General features: G+C 45.2%; 1 protein-coding gene across 2 annotated transcripts in view; it reads left to right on the forward strand.

Moving 5' to 3' along the window:
• LOC134948908 (actin-binding protein WASF3-like) overlaps positions 1–10,232 on the forward strand; it is a 251,169-nt gene extending 240,937 nt beyond the window's left edge. For both annotated transcript variants that reach the window (XM_063937187.1, XM_063937188.1), the window contains exon 9: positions 610–10,232. In XM_063937187.1, coding sequence (XP_063793257.1) covers positions 610–767 — 158 coding nt within the window. In that variant the 3' untranslated portion in view covers positions 768–10,232. The remainder of the gene's footprint in view (positions 1–609) is intronic.
• The last annotated feature ends 5,087 nt before the right edge of the window (positions 10,233–15,319 follow it).

Below are 15,319 nucleotides of genomic sequence, written 5' to 3' on the forward strand. Positions count from 1 at the left end.
TGCCCCATCACATCCAGCATCAACAGTTGCACCAGCCTATGGCAGATGCACTGCCTACATCTGAGCATGGCATCGGTGATAGTGGCTCTGCGTCTGAGAACACGGGCCGCTTGCATTGACACACTTGCAACACTGCCATTACACGCCCATGAGATGGCTTTCCCTTCAGGCCACCTCCCAGACACTGCCCATGAACGTCCATCACTTTACCTCACAATCTCTGATGCCAGCACTTCCATGCACAACAGCGCCATTGTGTGTATAATAAGGGCAACTCGTGCACTGTAGGAGTTTCAGAAGAATTCACACATGCGCTGTAGCAAACAATCGCTCAACTGCACAAACATCGGCATTGCATTCAGGTAGTGTCCATCTCTGTATGTGTACATTCATGAGAGTCTATTGATTTAATAGGGACTAGTGAGTTTTGGACTAACATGCTGTATTTGCCTGAGTATTGGCAGAGCCTAAAAAATTGCTTCTTCTGCTGTGTGTAGACTACAGGGCCACTTACAGTTATAACTGTCAACAACAACTGATTACATTTTTTTGTTGTTGGAAATTTTACTACTGTCAGTTTAACAATTATGACCTATGGTTGCTGTACAGGTATCCAGCTTCGGAAAGTTCAAGAACTGAGAGAACAGGAAGCAAAGAAGGAGCCAGTTGGAAATGATGTCGCCACAATCTTGTCGCGCAGAATTGCTGTGGAATACAGTGAGTCGGATGATGACTCAGAACTGGAAGAAAACGAGTGGTCTGATTAAAGAATCAGAGTCTCCATGTTCAGAGCTTATAACACATTGTACTGACAGTGCCGATTCTCACTAGAGTTTTGCAATGCATACATTATAACTCATGACTTACTGTAGCTTGCTGGTGAGCTGCTGGTATCACTTAGCCCTGTCTGTTCATGTTTGTGTATATTTATCTGGCTGAAAATCTCCACTTGTCTAGTTAAATCATTTTCTGTATGAATATGGTCAAGCAATGTGACCTTTTACTTGTGAGCCATAGTAACAAATGGAAATATACACAAACATACATATTGCAGTCAGACTAAGGATAATTCAGCTGCAGTTTTGTTTTGTTATTTTCTTTGTTTCCTATTTTTGTATGTGGTAACCCCCCCCCATCCCTCCCCCCTAAACCTACAGAATTATGAGATGAGCAGCAGAGACATGTCATGTGTATAAAGAGCACATGTGCCATAAATGTAGCATTTAACGGGGAAAGATACAAAATAATATATATGAAAGAAGATAGTAAAATAAATAAAGTATATAGTACGCTCATCTATTTTCCAATACTTACATTCAGTCACTGACTACATCTTATCATTTCTACTAGATTTGCACGTCTAAACTAATTTTGTTTATTTATCTTAAATGCCACAGAAGACATGGCTTAAGCTGGGTAAACAGCCGTACAATCCCTGGCCCAGTCACCCAATATTGGGGGAATGGACAGACGATTGTATAGGTGTGTATGCAGGACCTTTTTAGGGATGTAGTTATGTGACTGGCGATCAGGAGACCATCGGTCACAATACCAATGCCGGTATCCCGCCCCCTCACAATGCAGACAGTCGGCATGCTGACTAACAGGGACTATTCCCACTCGTGGGTGTCCACAAACCTGTGGCGAGCGCACCTAGCCCGCAGCGCGGGGAACAGCTCCTTACTCCTTAGTCTGTGGATGACCTGATGAATAGAGATTCAGTTCCCATACCGGCGTCTCAGACCCCTACCATTTGTCCGCAAAAGCATACACTGGCCAGATCCTGCAGGCTGACACTGATGATGACGTATCAGACGCGGAGGAGGGTGAGGTGGACTCAGGAGGGGGGGGGGGGGTGCTGCTCTGTCACAAGGAATACAGGCCCTGATAGAAGCTATTAGAGACATCCTGCACATTCCTGATAAGGTGACAGAGGAGGATGAGGAATCTTATTTTAATGTAAAAAAGAAATCCTCTGTTTACTTTTCCTGCATCAAAAGAGTTGAATTCCCTATTTGAAGAGACTTGGGTTAATCCTGATAAGAAATTTCAGATCCCTAAAAGGTTACTCACATCCTTCCCTTTTCCTCAGGATGATAGGAAGAAATGGGAAAATCCACCGATTGTTTATGCATAGGTATCTAGGTTATCACGTAAAATAATCTGACCTGTCCCTGGGGCAGCCTCCTTAAAGGACATGGCTGACCGCAAGATTGAGACCACTCTCAAATCTGTATATACAGCTGCTGGGGTGGCCCAAAGACCCACTATTGCTTGTGCATGGATCACTAGGGCCATTGCAAAATGGTCAGGTAACTTAATTGAGGGATTAGATTCCTTATCCGGGGGGAGGTAGATTTACTCCTACAACATATACTCCCATAAAATAAATAGGCTTGCTCAACGCATGCACCACTTCCATGGCAGTGTCTGCACGCAGGGGCTTATGGCTATGCCAGTGGACTGCAGATGCAGATTTCAGGAAGGGCGTGGAAAGCCTACCATTCACAGGTGAGGCTCTATTTGGAGTTGAACTGGATACGTGGATATCCAAGGCTACGGCGGGTAAGTCTACATATCTTCCTTCCGCAGCCCCCCCAGTTAGGAAGACCTACTCGGCTCCAACTTTGCAGTCCTTTCGGACAGCCAAATTTAAAAATAAAACCAGAGGTTCTTCTACAGCCTCCAGAGGCAATAGAGGTAAACCCAGAAAACCAGCAACTGCAGGTTCACAGGAACAGAACTCAGGTTCTGTTTCCTCAAAGCCTGCAGCATGACGGTGGACCGCACTGCCTGGAAGACAGGCAGGTGGGAGCCCGATTAAGAGATTTCAGTCACATATGGGTGACATCATGCCAGGATCCCTGGATCAAAGATCTTAACAACTAGGGGTATAGGCTGGAGTTTCAGTAACTCCCACCTCACAGATTCTTCAACTCAGGCTTACCAGCGTCTCAGGAAGCAAGTATGACTCTACAAGAAGCAATTCAAAAACTGGTACAGACTCAGGTCATTGTTCAAGTTCCACCTCATCTGCGCAACAAAGGTTATTATTCCAACCTGTTTGTGGTACCGAAGCCAGACGATTCGGTAAGTCCCATTTTAAATCTCAAGTCACTGAACCCGTACTTACGGGTGTTCAAATTCAAGATGGAGTCTCTGAGAGCGGTGATCTCAGGTCTGGAGGAGGGGGAAATCCTGGTGTCTCTGGATATCAAGGATGCGTACCTTCATATTCCAATCTGGCCGCCTCATCAGGCTTATCTAAGGTTTGCATTTCTGGACTGTCACAACCAGTTCCAGGCCCTGCCATTTGGCCTCTACACGGCATCGAGGGTGTTCACCAAGGTAATGGCAGAAATTATGTTTCTTCGCCGCAAACAGGGAGTGAACATAATTCCATACCTGGACAATCTGCTGATAAAGGCACCATCCAGGGAGAGATTGTTGGACAACATTGCCCTCTCAACTCGTCTACTCTGGGATCACGGTGGATTCTGAACCTACCAAAATCTCACCTGGAACCAACACGGAGGCTTCCGTTCCTGGGGATGATACTAGATACAGAGGCACATAAGGTATTCCTTCCAATGGTAAAGGCTTTGGTAATCCAGTCGATGGTGCGGGATGTTCTGAAACCAACCCGGATATCAGTGCATCTATGCATTCGCCTTCTGGGGAAGATGGAAGCCGCTTACGAGGCACTGCAGTACAGAAGGTTTCATGCAAGGCCCTTCCAGCTGGATCTGTTGGACAAATGGTCTGGATCGCATCTCCACATGCACCAGAAGATACGTCTGTCGCCAAGAGCAAGGATTTCTCTTCTGTGGTGGCTTCAGACTTCTCACCTGACAGAGGGCCGAAGGTTCGGGATTCAAACTTGGATTCTGCTAACCACAGATGCAAGCCTCAGAGGTTGGGGAGCAGTCACCCAAGGTGAACAGTTCCAAGGAAAATGTCAAGTCAGGAAAGCATTCTCCCAAACAACATTCTGGAACTAAGGGCCATATACAATGCCCTTCTACAGGCATCACAGGTTCAATCAGGTTCAGTCGGACAATGTGACGGCAGTATCATACATAAACCGGCAGGGCGGAACGAAGAGCAGAGCAGCAATGTCAGAGGTAACAAGGATTCTCTTCTGGGCAGAAAGACACTCTGTGTCGTTGTCGGCAATCTTCATTCCAGGAGTGGACAACTGGGAAGCAGACTTCCTCAGCAGACACGACCTCCAGCCATGAAAGTTTGGCCTTCACCTGGAAGCGTTCGTGTGCTTGACACGTCGGTGGGGGGGGGTTCCTAAAATCAACATGATGGCCTCTCGTCTTAACAAGGAGCTCAAGCGGTGTTGTTCCAGGTCAAGAGACCCACAGGCTATGGCGGTGGACGCTCTGGTGACTCCATGGGTTTACCAGATGGTGTACGTGTTTCCACTACTTCCATTGACCCCAGGAATTCTCAAAAGTATAAAAAGAGAAAATATTCAAGCAATACTCATTGCTCCACACTGGCCAAGAAGGGCCTGGTACGCGGATCTACTGGAGATGCTCTTAGAGGACCCGTGGCCTCTACCTCTTCGTGAGGATCTTCTGCAACAAAGGCCGTTCGTCTATCAAGACTTACCATGGCTACGTTTGACGGCATGGAAGTTGAGCGTCAAATTCTAGCCCGGAAAGGGATCCCGGACAGGGTTATTCCAACTTTGATCCAAGCCAGAAAGGGGGTAACGTCTAAACATTACCACCGTATTTGGAAAAAATATGTCTCTTGGTGTAAAAACAGGGAATTTCCTGTGGTGGAATTTCAACTGGGCCGTTTTCTCCTTTTTCTGCAGTCAGGGGTGGATGTGGGCCTACGTTTGGGCTCCATAAAAGTCCAGATTTAGGCCTTGTCCATTTTCTTCCAGAAACAATTGGCTTCCCTCCTGGAGGTTCAGACGTTCTTGAAGGGTGTTCTGCACATCCAACCGCTCTTTGTGCCTCCCACGTCACGTTTGGATCTCGACGTGGTGTTGCAGTTTCTACAATCAGAATGGTTTGAGCCTTTACAGGAGGTTGAAGTGAAGTTTCTTACGTGGAAAACTGTCACACTGTTGGCCCTAGCTTCAGCAAGGCATGTGTCGGAACTGGGGGCGTTGTATCACAAAAGCCCCTATTTCGTTTTTTATGAAGATCGAGCTGAACTCAGAACTCGTCAGCAATTTCTTCTTAAGGTGGTGTCTGCGTTTCATATCAACCAACCTATTGTGGTTCCGGTGGTTACCGACACCTCTGCTTCTTCAAAGTTCTAGGATGTTGTGAGGGCTTTGAAGATCTACGTGAAGTGGACAGCTCGTCACAGAAAATCAGATTCGCTGTTTGTTCTCTATGAACCCCCAAAAATTGGGCGTCCTGCTTCAAAGCAGTCTTTTGCTCGCTGGATCAGGCTTACTATCCAGCATGCTTATTCTACAGCAGGTTTGCCAGTTCCAAAATCAGTACAGGCCCACTCTACTGGGTCAGTGGGTTCTTCCTGGGTGGCTGCCTGGGGTGTCTCTGCTTTACAGCTCTACTGAGCAGCTACTTGGTCAGGTTCGAACATATTTGCTAAGTTCTACAAGTTCGATACTTTGGCCTCTGAGAACCTTCAGTTTGGTCAATCAGTTCTGCAGGAATCTCAGCACTCTCCCACTCGGTTTGGGAGCTTTGGTACATCTCCATGGTACTAAATGGACCCCAGTATCCTCTAGGATGTAAGAAAAAATAGGATTTTAATTACCTACCGGTAAATCCTTTTCTCATAGTCCTTAGAGGATACTGGGCGCCAACCCAGTGCTTCGCGTTTTCCTGCACTGTTACTTGTTAAGTACTGTTGTTGGTTCAGCTGTTGCTGTTCCTCATCAAGTTTGGTTAGCATGGCTTTCCTCTTGTTTTATGTGTGCTGGTTCGAATCTCACCACTGTCCTTTAAATCCTTCTCTCAAGGTATGTCCATCTCCTCGGGCACAGTTTCCTAGACTGAGTCTGGTAGGAGGGGCATAGAGGGAGGAGCCAGCGCACACTATCAAATTCTTAAAGTGCCCAAGGCTACTAGTGGACCCATCTATGCCCCATGGTACTAAATGTACCCCAGTACGGACTACGAGAAAAGGATTTCTGGTAGGTAATTAAAATCCTATTTTGTTCACCATTTAAAATAGTGTCACCGGTGGGAGTGAGCGAAAGCACCAATCCTAAACTGCATTCCCGGTCACTTCACATCTCTTTAGTATGCCACAGTACTGGTCAGCCTACATTTTCTGTAGCAGGTGGTAGTGCAGCTTTAAGTAGTCACTATAAACTAAGGTTGTCTATTATTGGTTCAACCATCAATGTATTATAACCATCAGTGATAAAACAGTTGCTGTCAATGTCTCACTCTTGCATGTGCCTCAGACCATGGCTACACATGCAAAGACTGCTGCCACCATCCACCACTGGACCTCCAACTGCCAATGTACACCATTGGTAGTCCCAATCGATGACAAAACTATTTGCCATTTGTTAACCATAGGTGGTTGATGGCCAAATGTAATTTACCCTTTCCAAATTCCTATTAGCCTTGTTTTCTGCTTGTAGTTACATAATCTCCAGTGCTTTTTTTAATTAACATACATTCACCAGAATGCCTCTCACAATGCCCATAATTTGGGTCCTTTCTCCCCGTATAGCAGGCCCTGCTTTACCTTTTGCTTCAGGTTTTACTTGAATTGAATGTCTGTATTGCTTTACTAATTATATCTCCACTGCATATCCAGTGTTTGTCTGCATACTGTGCTTTTTTTCTACTGGTGTGAATTAGTTATATGTAAAGTCTCCCAATAAGAAAATCAGCTTTAATTCATAAAATAATGGCAAGTTCATGATGTGGTTAGAGAAATACCTTATCTCAACCACACAAAATAAGTGGGAAATAAATCCCTGAGTACAACGTAAGTACAGTCTCTATTAGTAATCAGACTATTCATTTTTTTCTGCATCACCCACTTCAGAGTCTGCAGGGCTAACTCCTCTCCCTCAAACAGTGGAGTTCATCCAGTCTCCTAGGAAACGATATTTGAGCAGCAGCATCAAAGCGTCTCTGATTCCCTCTTTGCATCTTGTTGACGAATCATACAGTGAAACTTTAAATAGCAAGCGCTGTGCTAGTTATTTTTATTTTCCTCATTCACATTGAATTCTCATTCCATGTCTTCAAAACATTAGTATATTTCTCAAACAGAAGAGCACAATTGATCTTCTTTTGTCAGTTGTTGGAGCACTTTATGGACTGATGTTTTATATATACTTGGTGTTTATTAGATTTAAGTTGTTGGGTTCTTCGGCTGTTTTTGAACTACATTTTCTAAGAAATTGTTCTAATCTGTCAACTGGCCATAGGGGATGTAAATTTTAAGACTAGCTGGTGATACAGAGATTACCACATACCAATTTAATACACTGTAGTCTATTTACAGTTGAGCTAGTAATCACAAAAAGTTCAGTAAACCATGTTTACTGTATAATTCCTGTACTGAGCACTATCTTATATCTTGCAGGATCTCAGAATTAATACCTCTCCTTAGAGATTATTCAAACTTTACCAATGTTTTATATTTTAAGAGATATGAACATTCCATGTTTTGCTTCATAAGGCAAAATGGTAACTGCATATTCTGCTTCCAATGAGATTATGATACACAGAATGGATATTGCTCATAATCAATTTATTGGCCCATCACAGGTGCATTTAAGGAAGGGGTTAATGTACACAGGTGGCCCTACACTTCATAATACTAGCCCCAGATTCTGCAGCAGCAGCAGCAGCAGCCGTATTGGTTATCGAAATGCTTTCTTATGAGCTAGACCACGTATTTGTTTTCTATCGTGCCTACAGTCATTTTGTGAGGTACAGTATAGTCAAATATATTAGGTAAAAAGAGGAATTAGCAACTCCCTAGACCAGTGGTTCCCAAACTTTTTTGAATCACGGCACCCTAGAGTATCCGAATTGTTTTCACAGCACCCCTAGGCCAAAAGTGTCATATTGAGAAATTTAGAAAGAAATATTAAATTAAGTAAATTGTATTTATGTGTCATCCTGAGGCTCAGTTATGTGGTGAGGAACAAGATTTGCTTCTGTTTGTCCACATATTTTATGATTGACAGCCACCAGCACTGGTTTTGTCTATTACATTGACCATAAATAATTTGAATTGGTCCTGGACCACCAATACAAGGCACCCCAGGGTGCCATGGCATACAGTTTGAGAACCACTGCCCTAGACAAAATACCGCCATCTTGTGGATGAATAGAAAATTTCATGAAACACTTATGAGATGTGAAAAATAACAATGAATCCATTACCTTTTATTATAATTGAAGCCATGCATGATTTAAAGACATCAACATTTGGTTGTGAAATTTTTGTAATACTTCTGCAGTGAACCTGGAATAGGCTACCTTCAGGCTACAACACAACATGTCTTCTGACTCATGAATCCAGAACATGTATATTACCACAACTACTGAGTCATTCCAGGTGTTTTGTTTCTAACATCATATTGCACAATACTGCTACACTTTAGACAATAAAATGTACATTTCCTGCCATTAAGCCACTGAAGTGCACAATACAGATATATAAATATATGTATTTTGTGAAAATAATATTTTGAAAGTTTGAAGATTAGTGTTTGGAATTTTAATACAATCGCAAAGATTATTGGAATATATTATAAAAAAGTTGTATACTATAGTAGCAAGATAGGGTGAGTATGCCTACTTCACTATTGAACCTGGTTGGATGTATCTCTTCCTCAGCACTATATATATTACGAGGGGATGTATGTTCAGACATTGAGTTGTTTTGAGGTACAGCTGTGGAGTCAGTAACACACTAGATAGAATCAAGCATCACTGATATTACTGGAAGCCCTAGGTAAGGGACCGATCTTCCTTAATGTTAATTCTCAATCACTAATGTTTTGCGATATCAAGCTGCAGGAGTACAGTGAGTCCTTTTTTATAGCAAGAGAATATGGTTTAGAAAACTCTGGGGGAGATTGAAAAGAGCTGATTAGTTGGTACGTACTTTATCTCTCCACTTTATCTTTCTTCAAGCTTTGATAAATCTTCACTCTTTATTAACAGGTTCATAAGATCCTCCATTTCTAGTGATCCTATTGAAATTGGGGACACAAGGCCTAATTCAGAAAGGATTGCAATTGCAAAGCAATCCTGCATTTGCGATTACATCACATCTGTGATGAACATCGCGACCATTGGTCGCAATGTTCATCTGCGATAGCAGGCAGAGTAAGCCTGAGCTTACTCAGATTTGTTGTCGCAGGTGGCCTTGCGAGGCCAGGGAAAATGCGTCCACAATGCAGTCCTTGGCCTTGCCACTCCAGGAAAATGGGGGCAACATGCTCCCATTTCCGGCAACGTCACTCTCTCCCTGTGAACGCCTGTGTCTGTCAATCAGGCAGAGGCGTTCTCCTCCATCCCTCCCCGAGAACGCCTCTGCCTGTCAATCAGGAAGAGGCATTTGCATCTCTTCGATGCGATCACAGGACCCATTCTGCACTTGCACATAATCAGTCCTGTGCGTACGCAGGATCCTGATATCGGGGAAGTGCAACCTTTTGCAAAATTAGCTTAAAGCAAAAAGCTACTGTTCCAGATGCAATTGCCCACATTATAAAATCATAAACGTGAATATGTAAGGGTCTTCTTCGACACTTCAGCTCTTGTTGACCTGCATTTCCCAGGATTCTCACTGAGCCGTTACTGTAGTTAAAAAAGCATCATGGTAGCTGAAATTTTTCAACAGTTGGATTATGAAATAGAGTTACCTCAAAACTACAAGTGGAAAAAGCCAAAGTTAGGGTCAACTCCCCCACCAGTGAAAGGGTTATTATTTTCACTGTCTGGTGGCTCTTTTAACTTGTGATCTTGATATACATGTTAATGCCTGTATTTATATCTTACTGTACACAGCTGTTAACTGTAAGTACGTGTTTTGTGTAGTGGACTTGTGTTCACGCACACTTGCCCAGGACACGTAAGGTATCAGTATAAGCTTTACTGCTGTATTGTTGTCCATAGGACCAAACTGAAATGCTGCTTGTTACTATATTATTTAAAGAGGTTGATGTATTTGTTTTAAAAACACAGAGCCAATGACATTTGATGCATGTGTTATTTAATGACAATAAAGGTATTAAGAAGACGCGTGCTGTGTCTTGGTTGATTAAAAGGTTATTGATGCATACATTTCTGGAACTTAGAGATGAGCAAATATCCTGTGGTTCAGTTTCTGTAATAAATTTTAGATTGACCAACAGATTACAGATAGAGAGTGATATTGATAAATACATTTCCTATTACTGATTAAAATAAGAATTAAAAAAATTATCCTAAGTTTATAAAAAGCAACTTGCAACACACATTTATGTTGGACTTTTATTTAGTATAATTTGTTAAAAAAAATACATCTTAAAAATCAGTTTTGTTCTGAAGTACAATTTGTTGTTAAGTACATTAGCAAAATAATTCACAGACTTTGAAAAACTGAAATTTGTGGAATATAGAATTTGGTAAAATGACTTCTTGATGTGTGGTAGCAATGAAATGTAAATGAAAGCACAGTTCAGTGGTTACCATTTTCATGTCACTGGTCAGTAGTTTCTCTGGGCCTGATTCAGCATGGATTGCAAAAGCAAAATCTTTTTCTAATGGGCAAAACCATGTGCACTGCAGGTGGAGCAGATATAACGTGCATAGAGATTTATATTGTTTCTGTGCAGGGTAAATACTGGCCGCTTTATTTTTACACTGCAATTTAGATTTCAGTTTGAGCACACCACACCCAAACTGTAACTCTCTCTGCACATGTTATATCTGCCCCACCTGCTCTGCACACAGGGCCTAATTCAGACTGGATCGCTGCAGCAGCAGCGATCACAGTCTGAAGCCTTTTGGTTTGCTCCTTTGCATAGTAAAAGCATCTCAGGGCTGCGATCGCCTCTGCCTGATTGACAGGCAGAGGCGTGGCGGGAGGGGGCGTGCCAAAGGGCGCTGTCCAGACAACGCAGGTGTGTCCAGATGGTTGGTGAGGGGGGGGGGGGGGGCCGCGGCGCTGCGTGACGTCACACGCAGCTGCTGTGACCCAGGATGCGGCAGGTAGTAGACTGCCAGTGCAGCTAGGCTGCGCAGGCAGGGAGCTACTTGGGTGCAAAAGCACCCGTGAGGGGGAACCTGACGTGTGGGGCTGACTAGCCCTGTGCTGGGCGTCCCCCCGCATGTCTGAGTAACTGATCGTAGATGTGCTAAATTTAGCACATCTACAAACAGATCTGAATCACCCCAGAGTTTTGCTCATTAGAGAAAGATTTTTCTTTTGTGTTCCATGGTGAATCAGGCCCTCTGTTACCTGTTTGTATGGTAAAGGGCAGAGACATTCAAGCAATATGATACTGTAGTTTAGCCTGGGAGGAAGGTTTTTATGTAGACTTCCGATTACATTTAATCAAAAATAAGAATTTACTTACCGATAATTCTATTTCTCGTAGTCCGTAGTGGATGCTGGGGACTCCGTAAGGACCATGGGGGATAGCGGCTCCGCAGGAGACAGGGCACAAAAGTAAAAGCTTTAGGATCAGGTGGTGTGCACTGGCTCCTCCCCCTATGACCCTCCTCCAAGCCTCAGTTAGGATACTGTGCCCGGACGAGCGTACACAATAAGGAAGGATCTTGAATCCTGGGTAAGACTCATACCAGCCACACCAATCACACTGTACAACCTGTGATCTGAACCCAGTTAACAGCATGATAACAGCGGAGCCTCTGAAAGATGGCTCACAACAATAATAACCCGATTTTTGTAACAATAACTATGTACAAGTATTGCAGACAATCCGCACTTGGGATGGGCGCCCAGCATCCACTACGGACTACGAGAAATAGAATTATCGGTAAGTAAATTCTTATTTTCTCTGACGTCCTAAGTGGATGCTGGGGACTCCGTAAGGACCATGGGGATTATACCAAAGCTCCCAAACGGGCGGGAGAGTGCGGATGACTCTGCAACACCGAATGAGAGAACTCCAGGTCCTCCTCAGCCAGGGTATCAAATTTGTAGAATTTTGCAAACGTGTTTGCCCCTGACCAAGTAGCAGCTCGGCAAAGTTGTAAAGCCGAGACCCCTTGGGCAGTCGCCCAAGATGAGCCCACCTTCCTTGTGTAATGGGCAATTACAGATTTTGGCTGTGGCAGGCCTGCCACAGAATGTGCAAGCTGAATTGTACTACAAATCCAACGAGCAATCGTCTGCTTAGAAGCAGGAGCACCCAGTTTGTTGGGTGCATACAGGATAAACAGCGAGTCAGTTTTCCTGACTCCAGCCGTCCTGGAAACATATATTTTCAGGGCCCTGACAACATCTAGCAACTTGGAGTCCTCCAAGTCCCTATTAGCCGCAGGTACCACAATAGGCTGGTTCAGGTGAAACGCTGACACCACCTTAGAGAAAAACTGGGGACGAGTCCGCAGTTCTGCCCTGTCCGAATGGAAAAAGAGATATGGGCTTTTGTGAGACAAAGCCGCCAATTCTGACGCTCGCCTGGCCGAGGCCAGGGCCAACCGCATGGTCACTTTCCATGTGAGATATTTCCAATCCACAGATTTGAGCGGTTCAAACCAATGTGATTTGAGGAATCCCAGAACTACGTTGAGATCCCACGGTGCCACTGGAGGCACAAAAGGGGGTTGTATATGCAGTACTCCCTTGACAAACGTCTGGACTTCAGGAACTGAAGCCAATTCTTTCTGGAAGAAAAACGACAGGGCCGAAATTTGAACCTTAATGGACCCCAATTTTAGGCCCATAGACACTCCTGTTTGCAGGAAATGCAGGAATCGACCGAGTTGAAATTTCTTCGTGGGGGCCTTCCTGGCCTCACACCACGCAACATATTTTCGCCACCTGTGGTGATAATGTTGTGCGGTCACCTCCTTCCTGGCTTTGACCAGGGTAGGGATGACCTCTTCCGGAATGCCTTTTTCCCTTAGGATCCGGCGTTCAACCGCCATGCCGTCAAACGCAGCCGCGGTAAGTCTTGGAACAGACATGGTACTTGCTGAAGCAAATCCCTTCTTAGCGGCAGAGGCCATGGGTCCTCTGTGAGCATCTCTTGAAGTTCCGGGTACCAAGTCCTTCTTGGCCAATCCGGAGCCACGAGTATAGTTCTTACTCCTCTACGTCTTATAATTCTCAGTACCTTGGGTATGAGAAGCAGAGGAGGGAACACATACACCGACTGGTACACCCACGGTGTTACCAGAACGTCCACAGCTATTGCCTGAGGGTCTCTTGACCTGGCGCAATACCTGTCCAGTTTTTTGTTCAGGCGGGACGCCATCATGTCCACCTTTGGTCTTTCCCAACGGTTCACAATCATGTGGAAGACTTCCAGATGAAGTCCCCACTCTCCCGGGTGGAGGTCGTGCCTGCTGAGGAAGTCTGCTTCCCAGTTGTCCACTCCCGGAATGAACACTGCTATCACATGATTTTCCGCCCAGCGAAGAATCCTTGCAGTTTCTGCCATTGCCCTCCTGCTTCTTGTGCCGCCCTGTCTGTTTACGTGGGCGACTGCCGTGATGTTGTCCGACTGGATCAATACCGGCTGACCTTGAAGCAGAGGTCTTGCTAAGCTTAGAGCATTGTAAATTGCCCTTAGCTCCAGTATATTTATGTGGAGAGAAGTCTCCAGACTTGACCACACTCCCTGGAAATTTTTTCCCTGTGTGACTGCTCCCCAGCCTCTCAGGCTGGCATCCGTGGTCACCAGGACCCAGTCCTGAATGCCGAATCTGCGGCCCTCTAGTAGATGAGCACTCTGCAGCCACCACAGAAGAGACACCCTTGTCCTTGGAGACAGGGTTATCCGCTGATGCATCTGAAGATGCGATCCGGACCATTTTTCCAGCAGATCCCACTGAAAAGTTCTTGCGTGAAATCTGCCGAATGGAATCGCTTCGTAAGAAGCCACCATTTTTCCCAGGACCCTTGTGCAATGATGCACTGACACTTTTCCTGGTTTCAGGAGGTTCCTGACTAGCTCGGATAACTCCCTGGCTTTCTCCTCCGGGAGAAACACCTTTTTCTGGACTGTGTCCAGAATCATCCCTAGGAACAGCAGACGTGTCGTCGGGATCAGCTGCGATTTTGGAATATTTAGAATCCACCCGTGCTGTTGTAGCAGTACCCGAGATAGTGCTACTCCGACCTCCAACTGTTCCTTGGACTTTGCCCTTATCAGGAGATCGTCCAAGTAAGGGATAATTAAGACGTCTTTTCTTCGAAGAAGAATCATCATTTCGGCCCTTACCTTGGTAAAGACCCGGGGTGCCGTGGACAATCCAAACGGCAGCGTCTGAACTGATAGTGACAGTTCAGTACCACGAACCTGAGGTACCCTTGGTGAGAAGGGCAAATTGGGACATGGAAGTAAGCATCCTTGATGTCCAAGGACACCATATAGTCCCCTCTTCCAGGTTCGCTATCACTGCTCTGAGTGACTCCATCTTGATTTGAACCTTTGTATGTAAGTGTTCAAAGATTTCAGATTTAGAATAGGTCTCACCGAGCCGTCTGGCTTCGGTACCACAAATAGTGTGGAATAATACCCCTTTCCTTGTTGTAGGAGGGGTACTTTGATTATCACCTGCTGGTGAATTGCTTCCAATACTGCCTCCCTGTTGGAGGGAGACGTTGGTAAAGCAGACCTCAGGAACCTGCGAGGAGGCGACGTCTCGAATTCCAATCTGTACCCCTGAGATACTACCTGTAGGATCCAGGGGTCCACTTGCGAGTGAGCCCACTGCGCGCTGAAACTCTTGAGACGACCCCCCACCGCACCTGAGTCCGCTTGTAAGGCCCCAGCGTCATGCTGAGGGCTTGGCAGAAGCGGTGGAGGGCTTCTGTTCCTGGGAAGGGGCTGCCTGCTGCAGTCTTTTTTCCTTTCCTCTACCCCTGGGCAGATATGACTGGCCTTTTGCCCGCTTGCCCTTATGGGGACGAAAGGACTGAGGCTGAAAAGACGGTGTCTTTTTCTGCTGAGAGGTGACTTGGGGTAAAAAGGTGGATTTTTCAGCTGTTGCCGTGGCCACCAGGTCCGATAGACCTACCCCAAATAACTCCTCCCCTTTATACGGCAATACTTCCATGTGCCGTTTGGAATCCGCATCACCTGACCACTGTCGTGTCCATAAACATCTTCTGGCAGAAATGGACATCGCACTTACTCTTGATGCCAGAG

Source organism: Pseudophryne corroboree, chromosome 8 (genome assembly GCF_028390025.1).
Source record: "Pseudophryne corroboree isolate aPseCor3 chromosome 8, aPseCor3.hap2, whole genome shotgun sequence".
Lineage (NCBI taxonomy): Eukaryota > Metazoa > Chordata > Amphibia > Anura > Myobatrachidae > Pseudophryne > Pseudophryne corroboree.